The sequence below is a fragment of the Podarcis liolepis genome, assembly GCF_965112155.1.
Source record: "Podarcis liolepis genome assembly, chromosome: 6".
NCBI classification, from domain to species: domain Eukaryota; kingdom Metazoa; phylum Chordata; class Lepidosauria; order Squamata; family Lacertidae; genus Podarcis; species Podarcis liolepis.
In genome coordinates, this window is record NC_139559.1 from 39,536,292 (window position 1) to 39,553,465 (window position 17,174).

The 17,174-nt window shown below is 41.3% G+C and overlaps 1 protein-coding gene across 13 annotated transcripts in view; it reads right to left on the reverse strand.

Moving 5' to 3' along the window:
• LOC310709369 (membrane cofactor protein-like) overlaps positions 1-17,174 on the reverse strand; it is a 55,870-nt gene that overhangs the window by 3,315 nt on the left and 35,381 nt on the right. For 2 of the 13 annotated variants that reach the window (XM_083508907.1, XM_083508913.1), the window contains 10 exons: positions 16,230-16,326; positions 14,438-14,523; positions 12,355-12,552; positions 9,086-9,268; positions 8,936-8,986; positions 6,363-6,428; positions 5,492-5,527; positions 5,183-5,227; positions 1,856-1,885; positions 660-735 (listed from right to left, as the gene is read on the reverse strand). In XM_083508907.1, the coding sequence (XP_083365033.1) occupies positions 660-735; positions 1,856-1,885; positions 5,183-5,227; positions 5,492-5,527; positions 6,363-6,428; positions 8,936-8,986; positions 9,086-9,268; positions 12,355-12,552; positions 14,438-14,523; positions 16,230-16,326 (868 nt within the window). Of the gene's footprint in view, positions 1-659; positions 736-1,855; positions 1,886-5,182; positions 5,228-5,491; positions 5,528-6,362; positions 6,429-6,574; positions 7,946-8,935; positions 8,987-9,085; positions 9,269-12,354; positions 12,553-14,437; positions 14,524-16,229; positions 16,327-17,174 lie in introns of those variants that run through there. The other 11 variants (XM_083508912.1, XM_083508915.1, XM_083508918.1 and 8 more) reach the window with 8 other exon arrangements.

Consider the following 17,174-nt stretch of genomic DNA (forward strand, 5'->3'; position numbering starts at 1 on the left):
AAAATCATGTATACAATGCTACAACAAAAATGGACAGTCCTGGACACAAAAATAGAAAGGTCACGCAAGATAAATGTTCAGAATAAATTATTGCTGCAAATTGTTGGCTTAGATTACAGGACCGGCCTTCTTCCAGAAAAAATCTACTGGCTTCAGGTGGGATTGTTCAACAAATCCATTTTCTTACTGTGTCTGAAAGTAAAAATCACAAACAGCAAGTACCCTTGACGGTTCCAACATCTGTAGATTAGAGCAGAGTGTTTGATGACTTAGTTTAATAGTAGATTGCAGGATTTTTAGTGCCAGAATATTCATTGTCAAGTCTGCATTAGGATGGACAGCTTCAGTAAATTGAGACAGAGCATTTCTGTCACTTCAGAACACCAATGGTGGAAATGGGATAAAATACTGACTAGCTGTTCTAGAAAATTTTTTGTGTTTTAGTTGTTACTGTTTATTCTGTGCTGCCATATTAGTGCAACTGTTCACCAAATAAATAAATAATAAAAATACTAAAGCCCTTTCTGAACACCAAGCACATTTATACGGAAAGTGTAAGTGAATAGAAGGCAAAGTGAAGCCAAGAAGCGTATATTAGCTCACACCGCCACAAACGAAGCTACAAAGAATTAGATATGGCTTCTCCTGAGCTGACTCACCCCTTTATAAAGCAAGATCTGTATTTCCAACCTGCAGCAATAAGACAAATCCCCAATAAAACAGCCACCACAGATCCTTGAAAGGGAAGAAGAAGAAATCCAGTGATATACTGTAGTAATGATTAACAAGGCAAAGTAATAGTTTTTTTCTGTTGAAGAAAAAACTGCCCCAGTTCTAAATAAAGGCTGAAATGCAATCACATCAGTAACTTCAAAATAGGTTTGAGACAACAACCCCCAAACAGGACCCAAATCCTACTGCAGACTTAACAAAAGATAGACAAACTATTAAAATCAATGAGAAAAACCTGTCAGTTTGTTTTGCACATGAAGAACTAACATAAAAAGCTGTGCTTTCAGTGTGTGACCACTTCCATTTGTTTCCACTATTTGTACTTTGAATCCAATATCAGACTTCATAGTGAAGCCAGGAATCCTAGAAATATGTGGCTTATTAAACTATGTAAGATTTAAACAGCTTTAATTAGTCCATGAAATAGTATGAACAAGTCACCAGACAAGTTGCTACCTTGTAATGTTCAATGGACATTGAAGCCACTCATGTGGATGAGTTCAAGTGTTACAGGACACAGCAAGTCTCTAGACACATACATACCTTGAGCAGCAAGTCCACTGTACATCTGCACTCACCCTTTTTCGGGCAGATATGCAGTCTTCCTCAGAGATTGGTTTTAGAAACAAGTTCTTCCTGTTCCTAGCAGATGTTAGCTGTGCAAAGTGAATGGCCCTAATGGCAATCAGAGAGCAACTCCTCAACCCAAGCAATGCGTCCAGCTCAAAACACCTTTTCTCTTGAAAAATTTTTAAAGACCAACCATGCCCAGAAGCTGGAACATTAAAAACCACAACATGGAGGAAATCTGTGCTGGATTTGGAGCCAGCTATGTTCATTACAGAAGCAAAGGTAGTGGAGGAAATAAATAAACAAAATAAATAAAAATACACTAGAACCTGGAAGAAAGTATATTTGTCTGCACCCTAAGAATTCTCGCAAAAGAATCTAAATTTTTATTCAAGTAGGAGTCTTCAACATTTAAACCACAAACTGGAGAAAAAAAGGAAGGAACACACATTTCCACCAGGCAATAAAGTACAATGGTTGCTGAACTCCAGGCTTTGGAGAATGAACAATGGCAAATCAATGAGGGATTGCACCTCATTCTTTAATTACTTACCAATAATAACTCCTGGGGAGTGGTTAGGTGCTAAAATGGAAGAAAAAGAAAGTTAGATGTTATGTGAGGGTGACAGATTCTAGCCCTCTCTCACCGCATTTGCATCTGTCGCACACTCTGAATAAAATATAGTACATTAAAGTATTATTAAAGGTTCAACTAATAACTGAAGATAATCTGCTCCAGTAGGCAATGGAAGACTGAATGTTCTAATTATTAATTAGAAGCATTTATCTAGCTGATAAATAATTATAATTAATAAGAAATCCAATTGATCCAGCTGAAAACCAAGAAATGGGGTTCTCACTTAAAAGTCCTGGGTGGCAGACCAGTGCAGGGGAGGAGACTACCAGTTTAGGTCACAAGACAGTTATGTAGTTATATACATAAATTTATACACAACATATATATACTATTATATACTATTTTGGTGGTAATAAAACCTTTAAGTGGTTTACCAAAAAAACAACAACATTAAAATTATCAATAAAAGGCAGTTAAAAATAGGTAACATGCCAAATTAATCTTGCCTAAACAAAAGTGTTTTAAGCAGATCCCAAAAGGTGTATAGTGACAGATGTCAATATGCAGGGAGTTCCAAAGTATAGGTGGTGTCATGTTAAAATATTTCTTACAGGTGGGGAATTAATATTATGTGGCACCTGTAACAGTGCCAGTTCCGCAGATTGAAGAGGTTGAGTAGGCATATAAGGGTTAGGTTAGGGCAGCAAATAGGATTTCTGAGCAGAGATGAGAGCCTCACTTCTGTCAGCAACCATGCTGCAGCACTCTGAACTACCTGTAGTTCCCATATCAAGGACAAGGAAAGACCCATATAGAGTGCATTGCAATAATCCAATTTCAACTCGCCACTGCCTGAATTACTGTGGTCAAGCTCACCAGGGCCACAAATATTCAAAAGCTGCCATACTGAGTACAGCTGATAAAAAGCACTTCTAGCCACTGAAGCTACCTGGCCCTCCAGTGACAAAGCTGGATCCAGAAGCATCTGCAGATTGCATACCTGCTCCTACAGGGGGAATGCTACCCCATCAAGGGCAGGCAACTGATCAGTTTCTCAGACAAAGGAACAATACAGTACTGAATCTTGCCAGGATTGAACATATGTTTATTATCCCTCACCCATCCCACTACTGCATAAAGGTACTGATTCAGATGTTATAGAGAAACAGAGGTGAGCGTCATGATTATAGTGCTGGCACCTTGCCTGCTCCAACCCCTAATGACCACTCCCAGCAGCTTCATATAGATACTGAATAGCATTATGGACGAAATAGGTTCCTGTGGCACCCTATAGCACACGTGGCAGGAAGCCCAAAAACATACTTCCAATGCTTCTCTCTGGACTCTGTGACTGCAACCATTAAGCAGTGTTTGGTTAGCTTTGGAGCAAGAATTGCACCACTTGTGCTCTAGTCTTCATCAACCTTGTTCCATAGCCCAAAGTTCCCCAGACTACCAAGGAGCCACCCTGGTTCCACGACGAGGAAATTTGGGGGTGAGCATGTTCACCACCCATTTCATCTCACCATTCTATTGGGAGACCATGGCTTCGGTGGAACTGTCAGCTTTCGGTGGAACTGTCAGCTACAAAATGCCCCAGAGCATTCAGGAAAAAGAAAAAGCTCCAGGTTCCATCACTCTCTGATAGTAGGTCATATGAAAACGGTGTGACCATGACAATGGGGTAATATGAACCCGCTCCCCAAATATTCAGGCCACCCTCATAAAGGTAAAGGGACCCCTATTAGGTCCAGTCGTGACCGATTCTGGGGTTGCAGCACTCATCTCGCTCTATTGGCCGAGGGAGCTGGCATACAGCTTCCGGGTCATGTGGCCAGCATGACTAAGCTGCTTCTGGCGAACCAGAGCAGCACACGGAAACACCGTTTACCTTTCCGCCGGAGCGGTACCTAATTAGATACTCAAAAGAGAATTGGAAGAACTGTGATGAATAATGGCAATATAAAACAGGAAATGCGAACCTTCATAAAGATTATAACGGATGATTTGTGGAAAGGTTGAAGGAAGTCATACCAAAAGTCTGTGGAAATGAGAATTGAATCTTTTTCTGTATTTTGTATTTTGTACTACGCAAATTAATAAAAATTATGCTTGAAAAAAAAAATAGAAAGCCTTAAGGCTGGGCATATATTGGATGGCATAAATCCCCAGTCAGAGGGCCTTAGTGTATGTATTTAAGTCCCTGGGCTTGTCCAAAACCACATTTGAGACTGTCTCTGCTTTAACAAGCACAGGGCTTGTTGAAACACCATTGTTATTGTTTGTCAACATTTGTCTAAAAGACAACATTCTCTTATTTCAGGTTTTTTTTTAATATGCTACAGCCTTCTCAGAAATCCTCTTCTTGGTAATGAGAAGAAGCCCACTAGCACAGCCCATGAATCACTTGTACCAGGACAGCACACAAAACCTAGGAAACACATTGCTTGGGCTTTTGGAGTGCAGCCATCATCATGCCTAGCTACAGTGAGTTACAGAACTGAAGAGGACAATTAATGGATTTAATCAAAGTCAAACTTAATTCCAGAACTGCACTGGGAATTCATGGGACAACAAGCCAACCATGGTGATATATTCAGTTGAGGATTATATGCAAGTTGAACTTTATGGTATGCAAGCCTCAAGAGAAATACTCAGTTTCAGAAAACAAATTATTTTTACCAGCTTAATCCTTTCCACATTATACTAAGGAGAGAAATCTAAAGGGCAAGGGCCACAGTTAAATGGTAGTACACCTGTCCTGCATGCAGAAGGTTCTAGGTTCGATGCCCAGCATCTCTAGGTAGAGCTCAGAATGTCCTGTGTCTGAAAACCTGGAGAACTACCAGGCAGTGTTGACATTACTGAGCTAGATGGACCAACTGTCTGTGTAGAAGGCAACTTCCTATGTTCTTATGGGTACTTGTTTGCCAGACAGTGTCTCCAGATACTAAGAAGCAAATATGAGCTTTCCCCTCACCTTCAGAACTACAAGGAAGAGACACCAAGGCCACAGAGATTATACAGAGATGTGTCACTGGAGTCTAACACGCAGAATCCTTCCTTCCTCATTCTGCCACCGCCTAACAAGCTGATTAGTAAGGACTGAGTAAGAAACATTCCTGGAATAATTCACAAGACTAGAAACCCTCCCCTACGTCACCTTGCCTTCTCAAGTGGAATGTTCCCATTCTCAGCTCAGAATTTCTTGTGTTAGAAAAGCTGCCACACCCTGCAATAGCTAATCTAAAAAAATAAGCTGATTAATTTGCTGTCACTACCACTACCACCTTTCAGTTTTACCTGTGTCATCTTTGGGCGGCTTTGTCTCTGGACTGTGTGTAGATCCTATGCAAAAGAGGGAGTTTATAAAACACTGGCTTTGGAATTCATGAAAAGCAGTATAGAAAATTTTAAAGAAAAGCAAAGGAAACTGGAAAGCTTTGCCAGAATTTCCTACACAATAAAATAAATGCCTTGATGCACAGAAAAAACATTCCATAAATTACACAATTCACATAAAGCCAGGCATTCCTAAGGGACCTTCTAGCATGCAAACCAGCAAAAGGCCCCACAAAGAACTAAATGGAAGAAAAAACTCAAAGCATTTACCCCCAAAAAATCCTGGGTGATTGTCTGCTGTTGAAGCTGTCCAAAGGAAAATTCAGCATTTTTAAGAAGTAATGAACTTGGGAGTTGGATTACATTTGACTAAGCAGTAAGAGGGCATCTGAGCTCCTAAGAAGCATTAAAAGCCTAAGGAACAATTGTTCTCTTTATAAAATTTACATTTAATGATAAAATAGAACAAATGTTTCCACTTCTTCCACAAGACATATTCTCACAATGTCCTGTACATTAGCTTTCCCAATGACATTTTTTCATTTCAGTTTTGCCTAGCACTATCACTGAACTTCTACCACCCTGTTTGCCTTAATCACTCTTAAAAGCAAACTCAGATTATTGAGTGTGGACTGTAACTGCAGTCAGAACATCCATTGAGAAACAACAGAGAGATATTGGCATGCTTGGAGAAAGAAAACCTAAAGAGGAAACCCTTCAAAATAGACTAATGAGAACTGAGGGAGCCAAGTAGCTGTTGAATAGAGTGACTGCTGGAAAAGATAAACATAACATGGGACAGGCCAAGGGAAATGGAATGCACTGATTAAGGGAAATAGCTTGCTAAATTCTGAACATGCAGTCTTTTCAGAAGGAAGGCCACAAAGCACAACATTCTGTTGCAGGTTCTTCTTATGGTGTGCAATTCCAGTGTTTCAAAACGACTACTGCACTACCATGTACCCAAATCTCCTCATGATATTCTTCTGATAAAATTAATCCTCTCTCTGCTGACTTATCAGCAGTAAATATTTTCAAGAGTCCATTTCCTCCACTCTGGTTCTATCCATAAGCTCAATTCTTGCTCACTCCCCACTTTTTAAAATGTACCCACCAATAACAGTGAAAAGCAAGTGTTTACCAATTCCAGGGTCCAGGGTGTTACCGCCTCCTCCTGCTCCTCCTCCTCCCCCCGTTCCTGGACCAGCTGTGTAAAGAGACTGATATCAACATTCAAGTACTGACAGCTCTCCATTTATGCCCTTTCAAAATCAGGAGTCAGAAAAACCCATATGGGGTGCCATATGGTCTCAGGACACCATTTTAACATATTTTAAAACTGCTGATGCTACTTCATAATATATTTTTTTTAAGCTGGCTTGTTTTTAACATCAGATTTTAAGTAAGCAAAGGAAGCAACTGTTGCTGTTGCAACCACTACTAGCAGTGTGTGGGTGGGGGTGAAAGAATGAAGGAGAGAAACATTTGAGCAATCCAGTGGAGTAAGAGGAGTGGAGCAAGCAAGCATCCCAGGCAGCAGCCACTGACATGAAGAAGGAGGAATGGAATGAAAGGGAGAAATTTCCAGATTGCTACCACCACCAATGAAGCCAGCACAGTTCACAAGGATTCATTTACATCAGATGTGGGAAACTGGATCCAATCAGTGGGCCAGATCCTTATCCCCCTCAAAGGCCAAGTGTGAAAGGTAGTCAAACTTGCTAATCATTGGGGCTTTAAAGCAACGCACGCTGCTCTCTGCAAGGACCGCTGATCAACTGATTCTCAGGGCTTGCAAAAAGCCACAAGCGATGCTATGCAGGTGCCCAACAGCAGAAGCTTGTCCTGAAGCATGTTAACCTCCAAAGCTGCAAACCCTTTTTTGGCCCAGCTGCATCTTTACTTGCCCCACCCTTCACATCATATATGATGTGAAGTGTAGGGCAGGAGAGTGTGGCTTGGCCAACAGTGTCTTGTAACCCAATGGAGAGGCCTAGCAGGCCTAATTAGGCCCCTGGGCTGGAGGTTTTACACTGCTAGTTTACAGCAAGAATGTGGAAAATGTGGTCCTTCAACTTCTATCAGCAGTAGCATGATAAAAGATATGACTTATGAGCCCAACATCATCTGGAGACTAACAACTCAATATTGTAGAGGACCTGCCATATACCCATTCTCAATTTTATTATTTTAAAATCAAATTTCTGCCTGCAAGCTTTTAACTTTAATGTCTACTAGGCAGCCTACATATTACTGAGAACCTACAGCATCAAAATGTTCAGTTTTGTCTGTTTTTAAGGCCCAGCATAGCCTCCTAACTAAAGGACACTGTGTATAAGGACTGAGAAAAGTATTTACTCCAAAAAAGCCTTTGAAAAGTTGTTGCTACTCAGAGCACACCAAACCACATAGGTGGAGCAATGATTTAAATTGTATAGGCATTTCTATCTCCCTCTGCATCTTTGCACTTTGAGCTCAAGACACTATGACCAAACAAACGAACAGACCTATAAATTTCTCTTGAGGAGCAGTACATAATTTCTATAATAAATATAATTCCATGAGAGTATAAAGAAATTGTTTACCAGTTTCAAGTTTTCACTTTCACTCTCAGGTGCTGACTGCTAATGCATTTATGCCTTCTTTCAAAATTAATAGTCAGAAAATTCTGTATGGGGTGCCATTAATGAGATTCACACAAACAGGTTTTTCTCATGATATTGTCTGTGGAATAAGCTTTAGAAAGTTAACATGCATATTTTTAAAACTGCTGATCTTATTTGTATTTTGAATTTTTCATAGACCAATTTGTTTTTAACATCAGATTTTATCTGTACCTTCTCTATAACACTTTATTTGTACTTGTACATCATTGGGCTGGTGTCCAAGTGCACATGAGCAGTCAAGTTTAAACAGGATGGGGAAAGCCTCAAGCGAGCGGAGCACATGACCATTACTACCCTCATCACTAGCAGTGGGCGGAAAGAAATGTCTGAACAGGCTGGTGGAGTGAGCAAAGCAAGCAAGCTGCCCAGGAAGTTGCCGCTGCTAGGTCCACATTGCTGCCACTCTGGAGAGAAGGAAACCTGTATTTCAAAACTACAAGCTGGGCTAAGGTGGGGAGGGTGAAGGAGAGAAAATGCTTCTGGCTTTTGACCTTCTGCCCATTGGTGGCAGGCAGCCCAAGCTAGCACAGTGAGTGAGTTGGTCACCCAAGCATGTGGAGTGGGTAGTGAAAGGGGAAAGCCACTTCTCAATACCACAGGCTTACTGGAGAAACAAGCTCCAAAGAGGTTCACCAGACACCTGTGCCTCACTCTACCTGTTCTTGACAAGTGGCTGTGACCTGAGAAGTCAGGAAAGCAACAAAGCCCCACCCATACTGCCTCACCAGATGGCACTGCAGAATGTAAGGAGCTGGGAGCATGCGGGAGATAGGTAGTGTCTGAAAGGCAGGCACACGGGGCTGGCGAGCTACACAAATAAGGGCACAGCCCCAGTTAATGTATATTTTTGGTAAACCACTTACAAAGATTTTAATAATTAAATATTGTTCAATTAAAACATAAAATATAAATGCTTTGGAAATTTTTGAACTCCTGATTTGATCATGCGGGATGGCTTACTTCACTTTGCAGCTGAAGCAGTTGACCCAAGATAAAAAACAAACAAACTGAAAATTGAGAGATTGAAGTCCCATTTTTTCTAATTCACCTGTGTTAGAAGTTGTATTTCCATGACCTGGAACAACAGTGGTGAAAATACCTGCAAGAAAAGAGAGGAGGCAAAGAAATATGGATGTTCTGCATTAAAGTGCAACACAATACCCCACTTTTCCACCCAAGGAGCCCTTGTGATACTTACCCTTGAGACATTTTGGAGGAGGGGGATGCCATACGTTGTCAGCCCCACATTTACTACTGTCGCTGCCCACCAGAGTGTATCCACGTTCACAAACATACATTATAATATTATTATATTCATATGTAGGGCGAAATGTAGTTGTCAATCCTCCATTCTCAATAGAGGGTCTACGGCAGCTGACAACTGAAAAGAGAGAGATGAGCAGCATTTTAAAAGATACTTGTTAATTAACCTATGGGTTATTAAACCATGCACAATGATTTAACTATGGTTCATTTACTGCCAGCAAACCACAGTCTGAAGTTGTTTGTGTTTAAACTCCAGTTTGTTTTAACTGTGGATTGGCATTACATGTGGGTGCAGGACCCTTTTCTTAACTGTGGTTTGTTTGGCCGTCCCATCTCAGACACTCACCAAACTGCAAAGACACAATGGAAGAGAAACTGTAAAAGAAAGCAAACTGGAAAAGTAAGCAGCAGGGACTTTATACAGTGGTGCCTCGCAAGACGAAATTAATTCGTTCCGCAAGTTTTTTCTTCTTGCGAGTTTTTCGTCTTGCGATGCACGGTTTCCCATAGGAATGCATTGAAAATCAATTAATGCGTTCCTATGGAAACCGCCTTCAGACCAGGTCCGGGGACAGTCTGTTCCCCGACCTCTTCTGAAGGCTGGGGGGGGGGGGGACAAGGGCTTTTCTTCCCACCCCCAGCATTTTATAAAACCCCGGGACAGCGGAGGACTTCTCCGCTGTCCGGGGCGATCTTAAAATGCTGGCGGGCGGCATTTTAAAATCGCCCGGGACAGCGGAGGACTTCTCCGCTGTCCGGGGCGATGTAAAAGCCCCTGGGAAGGCAGACAGGTTGCTTCAAAGACAGAAACTATTAAAGTGATAAAATCAGATTAGACAAAGTCTCCCCCCCCCCCCCGCCTGCCTTCAAAAGCCGTCCGGGACAGCGGAGAAAGGCGCTGCCTTTCTCCGCTCTCCCGGGAAGGCAGGCAGGGGGGAGCAAAGACTTTCGCCCCCCGCCCGCCTTCAGAAGAGGTCCAGGACCTCTTCTGAAGGCGGGCGGGGGGCGAAAGTCTTTGCTCCCCCCCCGCCTGCCTTCAAAAGCCGTCCGCGATAGCGGGAAGCGCTTCCCTGCTATCCCGGACTGCTTTTAAAATGCTGGCGGTGGGGAGCAAAGCCTTTCGGCCCCCGTCGGCCTTCCTGGACCTCTTCTGAAGGCCGGAGGGGGGGAAAGGCTTTGCTCCCCACCACCAGCATTTAAAAGAGGTCCCCGGAGATTTCCCTATGGGCTTTCATCTTGCGAAGCAAGCCCATAGGGAAATTCGTCTTGCGAAGCGCCTCCAAAACAGAAAACCCTTTCGTCTTGCGGGTTTTCTGTCTTGCGGGGTACCACTGTACTTGCAAACCACCAAGAACCACCCAAATTTGGCAAAATGTTTTTTTAAAAAACCAGAATCTGCATATTCCAAATTGAAAGCGGACACAAAAGAGGATTCCACTTATTGTGGATTTAAACAACTACAGTGGAACCTTGACTTACATACCTTTCGTCTCAAAGACGTTCCAAGTTGCATCCGCGGCAAACCCGGAAGTACACACCGGATTTGCCGCGATTCGCGCATGCACGGAAGCAGCTTCTGCCACCTGCATGTGCACAGAAGTGGCTGCTGCCGTCTGCGCATGCGCAGAAGCGTGCTACCGCCAAATGCGCATGCACACAATACGCTTCTTCTAGCGTACTGTTTCGACCAGTGGACAGACCTCCGGAATGGATTATGCCCGTAAGTAGAGGTTCCACTGTAACTGGTTGAATAAAAATATATAATCTTCATTATATTACATTATTCATTTGACAGGTTGCTTCAAAGACAGAAACTATTAAAGTGATAAAATCAGATTAGACTCAAAAGACTAAACTCTAAAAACAGTAACACTGTCCCTGCAATTATCCTATTACAATTCCATAAAATAGTCTGGGTCACGGCTTTCTAGAAATTGTTAAGAACTATTTAAAGCCCTCTGTAACTTTGGACCAGGTTACACAGTGCCTCAGATTTGGATGTTAAAGGGTGTGTTTATTTGTTTAGTACATTTATAACCTGCCTTCCTTCCATCTGGGCACTGAACTGACCCAGATCTGACCCAAATCAGCTTAGTTTCAGCAATGTGACTACATCATTTATTGGCTCACAGACCATCTGCTGAAGTGATTTCACCAAGGTATACTTGACAATTTCTACCTACTGAGTATTGTTCTTAAAAAAGCAACTCACATATGCAAGTCATTTTCTATGAAGCTGAAATGCAGCATATAGTGTTATGCCTCTATACTAACAGGTAACATTAGGTTATTACGTATTTTAGTGATTACTGATTTCTTCTCAAAGCATTTTTGTTTAGTATAGATAACACACAAAAAGCCCATGGAATGTGGACAGCCAAAAAAAAAGGAAGAAAACCCAGCAAAGAATAGCAATTACTACTTAATACTCTTCCCTCCATGTACTGCAGGAAATTTATATTATTTTGATTATTCATTGTACTCTGAGCACAACAACCCATTCCTGCTAAAGGTAGTAATGCTTAAGTCCAAATGAAACTAATAGAATAAATTAGGTAAAGGTAAAGGGACCCCTGGCCATTAGGTCCAGTCGTGACCAACTCTGGGGTTGCGGCGCTCATCTCGCTTTATTGGCCGAGGGAACCGGCGTACAGCTTCCGGGTCATGTGGCCAGCATGACTAAGCCACTTCTGGCGAACCAGAGCAGCGAACGGAAACGCCGTTTACCTTCCCACCAGAGCGGTACCTATTTATCTACTTGCACTCTGACGTGCTTTTGAACTGCTAGGTGGGCAGGAGCAGGGACCGAGCAACGGGAGATCACCCCGTCGTGGGGATTCGAATTGCCGACCTTCTGATCAGCAAGTCCTAGACTCTGTGGTTTAACCCACAGCGCCACCCGCGTCCCTCGATGGAATAAATTACTCACAACTAAATCTAAGTTTCTTTGTTTTCAATGTGACTTAATAGTGGCTATCCTTGACTGGATCAGGCCATAAGCTTCCCTCAAAATAACTCAGGTTAAAACAAGCTACTCACTGAGGGGGCAATGCTATTGCACATCTCATACTGCATCTCAATCCCACTGAAAACCTCAGAGGCTGAATAGCAGCAGCAGCTTACAAATATAGTTCATTCTAGCAAGAACTTTATTTACATTAACGTATCACAAGGAAGCTACTAAGCATAAATTTCCATCACCTTTACATTCAGGTGCAGCTGGACGCCACTCTCCATTTATACCATCTGCAGCAGTTGAACACGTAATGGTTGGGCTTCCAATAAGGGAGAAAGTAGGCTTACAGGTATACGTTATTGCTGTGCCATGGTCAAACTCATGGAAACCTCTGCCAGTGTGTTCGCCATTGGCAATGTCAGGAGGGGGGAAACAGGGGATTCCTGGGAAGCAGAAGCAACATTAACAGTTCAGTTAGACTACAACTGCAAGAGCATCCCTATTAGGGGGGATATTTGGACTAAATTTATTTTCACTGAAAAGATGTATCATTTTATAAAGTAATCATTTGATACTTATTATAGGCATATGCATCCATTTTGGATGACAGCCAAACATTGAAACAGTAGGCTGTTGTGAAGCTATTTCCACCACCTCCAATGAAACTGGGTCTTCTGTGAAGCAGGTTGCCCCTAAATATACACAGGGGAAGCTACCAAAGCCCCCATGCCAACTTCAGAGCAGGGATAGCTATAGAAAAAAGAGTTATCAAGAAAGCTGTTGAAAGGGGGGGGAGGGATAAATAGTACACACACAAGAAGAAGAAAGCCAACCCACAACCAAGAACTCTGTTGCCCCTAGGTTCCTTGATGGAGAAAACTTCCTCCCAGTTTTTATTTTTACAGTGGGCTTTATTTTCTTCACGGAAATTTATGGAGGCAGTAAAACCAGGGAATAAAAGCTGTCCTCTGAAAACAGTTGAGCAGGAACCCCCGCTCCCCAGGATGGTCCTTGTGGCCCCTTGTGTAGGGATTCCACTATCCTCAGCTTCCTCACTATTACCAGGGGTACAGCCTTTATTTCTCCCCGTGTATGTCAATGAAGACAAGGCTGTCTTCACAGCTGAACACAGAGAAATAACAAAGCCTGAACCCCTGAAAACCACTGGAAGGAGGAGAGAACATTCCTGCCCGGCAAAGCCACTTGAAAGCTATGCAAAGTTGCCAAGAAGGAACTGTTTCAGCTGAAAAGTTAAATGATGTTTCAGGAGGCTTCCAGTAATCAAGGTTCATAATCCGGCCAATTCCTCCTCAATCCACACACATGTGGAATACTAACACCAGAAGAAGATAGGTCCCCCAAAATGATATGGGGCAACCAGTGAATGACGCAAATTCAGACTCCTCACAGGCCATTGTTAAGTTTTAAACACCCAAGCAAAAAGGTGAGCCCAAGAAAAATAGGTTTTAAAAAATGGAATATGTTAAAGTCTAATAATTTTTTACTTCTTTAATCTGCTTAAAGCAGCCCTGTTCAGGGAAGTTTTTAATATTTAACGCTGTATTGTTTTTAATACTTGATTGGGAGCCATCCAGAGTGGCTGGGGAAACTCAGCCAGATGGGCGGGGTATAAATTATTATTATTATTATTATTATTGTTGTTGTTGTTGTTGTTGTTGTTATTATTATTATTATTATTATATTTTATCCCATTTTTCCTACAGGGATGGTTCTCTACCACCCTATACAAGATCACCACAGAAGAGGATCTTCTGGAGGTCCTCAAACTAACCCCTTTCACCAATGTGTGGATGTTCTATATACACTGCTTTATTCCCTCAGATCCTCTCTGAATAATGATACTGAAGCAAAGTTGCTTCCATTACTTCCACTAAAACTTAAATACTAGATTGAGAGGGACAAATCCTTTCTGTTTCTAGGAACACTGAAAAGTTGCTTAATGAACAGGCTGTGTAGGGTTCTTGATGAAATATACCCATTTGCAAGGAACGGCAGAGGTTCCCTGCTCTAATATCTTATGCATCTAAATCCTCTCTCCTCTAATACCAATTTCATGAATTCCCAGTAGCATGTGATTTTGTCAACTAACACATGTTATTTCATTGCACAAATTTCCTGCTCTGGGGAAAGCTAGAAATACAGCCAGCTGGTTGGAAACAACAATTATGGTGAGTATCTGGAACAAGATCAGAAAGTATCCTGAGTTTACATATTGGTTGAGGACACTTGCACACTTGCAATAAACAGAGCCACACTATAACACATTGAGATTAACCTTAATAAGCTAGAATTAACAAATCATCTTACGTTGGCAAAGTGGAAGATCTCTATTCCAAACAACTTTGCTGTCTATAAGGGAACATCGAAGAGTCTTTTGGCCTATTATTCTGTACCTAAAGGGAAAGAGAAACCTTATATTTTAGTGCAAAGGCTGTAGGTGTGCAGATAGAGGATATATCTTAGCCAGTACATATACCTTATTTAGACTATACTCTCCCCTACAGTGTCACAATTCTGCTAGTTGACACAAAAAGAAAATAATGGAACCAACCACCACCAGTACAAAAGCAGAAAGAAACAACACAGCAGTACGAATATTAACAGCAGTAGTATAGCATATTAACAGCAGTAGTATTAAAATCTGTTCAAGTAGTAAGTCCAAGTAAAAAGTCTCTGTTGCTGCTGAAATGTTACAAAAATATGGCCAGGAGAAGTTTCCTGAAGAGAGGATTCCATAGATGGGGTACTGCAACTGAAAAGTCTTGTCTCTGGTTGCTGTCAGTCTAAGTTGAAACAACCTAGCAATTCACTTCACTCTACAATACAGAATTATTTCTTGTTTCAAAAGGAGTGCCCAGGTAAAGTCATACCAACATAAAAACCTTGATAGCTTGGATGATAGGCTGTAGTGCTTTCATAAGAGAGCCTGGGCTTTCTAATTTCATTATAGTGCACTTCCTCAGGTCAATATGGACTACTTGAAATGCAATTCAGGTATCTAATGAGGTTTTGCACTGCGCTATGATGGGGAGTGGAATGTCACCTTAAAAACAAAGGGGAGCAGTAAAGGCAGGAATTCATTATCTTTTAAACATGTAGTATTTCATTAAAACTATGCGAGTCCCCACCTTTGATTACCATTAAAAAAAATCACATTACCAACACAACTATCTGTAAAACCCTTCATTATTTTACCATATTGCAAGGGGCAGGACTGTGACTGCAAAGGTGTGGGTTAAAACAAGCCCTGCAACATATTCTTATATCTATTTTGCTATTTTCCTGGAGAAAGGGAGAAGTTAAGAGTAATACATGACAACCCTGAAGTGTAGTCTAATAAATTATTATTATTAATTATTATTATTATTATTATTATTATTATTATTATTATTATTATTGTCTAATGGTAATGGTGCTATTCTGGCATATTGTTTTTCTGGGAAGTGAGCTGTGAAGTGGCTTGTAGCAGCAGTGCAATCACTTAAGGGCTGCAAGGAGCAAATGGAAACAGGGAAAGAATTGAGGATTTCAGTAGTGATTGGAAAGACATTCAGATGCCGTCCAACCATAGAAAGACAGCGGTTCTGCAAAATGAGAATTATGGGCAGCCCTGTTTAACCGGGGTTACGTTCCAAAGCACTGTGCATGCTGGTTAAATCATGTTTAATTAAAACCCATTGGAAAGAACCTGCAAACACCCTGCTCCACCCCATGATGTTTCAGTGACATCTTTATGATGTTTTTGCAGGTCACTTCCAGGTTCGGTGCAATGTGCATATACACAGTTGCTCCCATATTGAATGTGCATAAACAGAGGGCTGCCTGGAAACAAAATGAAAAATCTGAATACAAATTGCCACTGCTTGGGTAGTAAAATCAACCAGAAACAGTAGATCTGTTCCCTTTATTAATTTATTTGGAGCATTTACTCCCCTCCATACCCTCTCTGTGGACCCCCATGATTATAATTATAAGATAGAGCAGATTTTTAAGAGTACAGTAATGTTTAATATGGTAGCAGTTAATATGTGTCTGTCACCAACCACTCCCAGGAGTTTTACACAAAGCAAGGTGTTACAAACGTTGACTTAAAACTCACCCCTCATTACAGCCTAGAGTTATTTCATCACCTAATCGCAAGTCTGTTGCCTTTACTATTCTGCCATTCTCAAGAGATATAGCAGGGCATAGCCTTCCTAAAAGAAAAATCAGAACAAGCATTAGCACATGAAACCTTGATTCATTCATTCATTTTTTAAAAAAGGGTATCCTATAGACAGATTAGGGACAGATGGGGCTCCTCAACCTTGGAAGGTAGCCCATCTAGGAGAAGGAAAGCTAGGAGAAGGAAAGCTCCGCTGCATTGCAGGATATCTTCAGGAGAAGAAAAGGCTAAGGAGTAAATCCTATATAGAGCAGACTCCCAAAGACGGTTGGATGGCGCCTTGTAAGCCTCTTGAGGCCAAGCTGGTGCCAAACAAATTGCTCCGCTTTCCTTTCGACCACATTAATGAGGCCAAAAGTGGGCCAATAGAAATAATAATAGTCAAAAAAATAAATAGAGGAAAAAGTCTGCCCTACATATAGAGAGTTGTTAGAGGAGAAAGAAGGAAAATTGAAACTTAAATTTTTTGATGAAATAAGAAAACATGTTCAAGATTGGTTGCAATATCAAAAATTAAATGAGATAGTTAAAGAAGATAACAAGAAAGATTTTTGTTATACAGTATCTAGATTCCAGAATGAAATTGTAGATGAAAATTTTAAACTATTAAAAAAAGATATATAGTACGGTATTTTATTAGAATGGGAGACCAAAGATTAGGAGGTGAAATCCACAATGATTAAGTGGGCAGAAGATACAATTAGAGGACTGGGAGAAATTATGGAGAGTAAATTTGAAATTTACTGACTGTATATTATTAAATTGATGCTTTTGAATTATGGTGCTGGAGGAGACTCTTGAGAGTCCCATGGACTGCAAGAAGATCAAACGCATCCATTCTTAAGGAAATCAGCCCTGAGTGCTCACTGGAAGGACAGA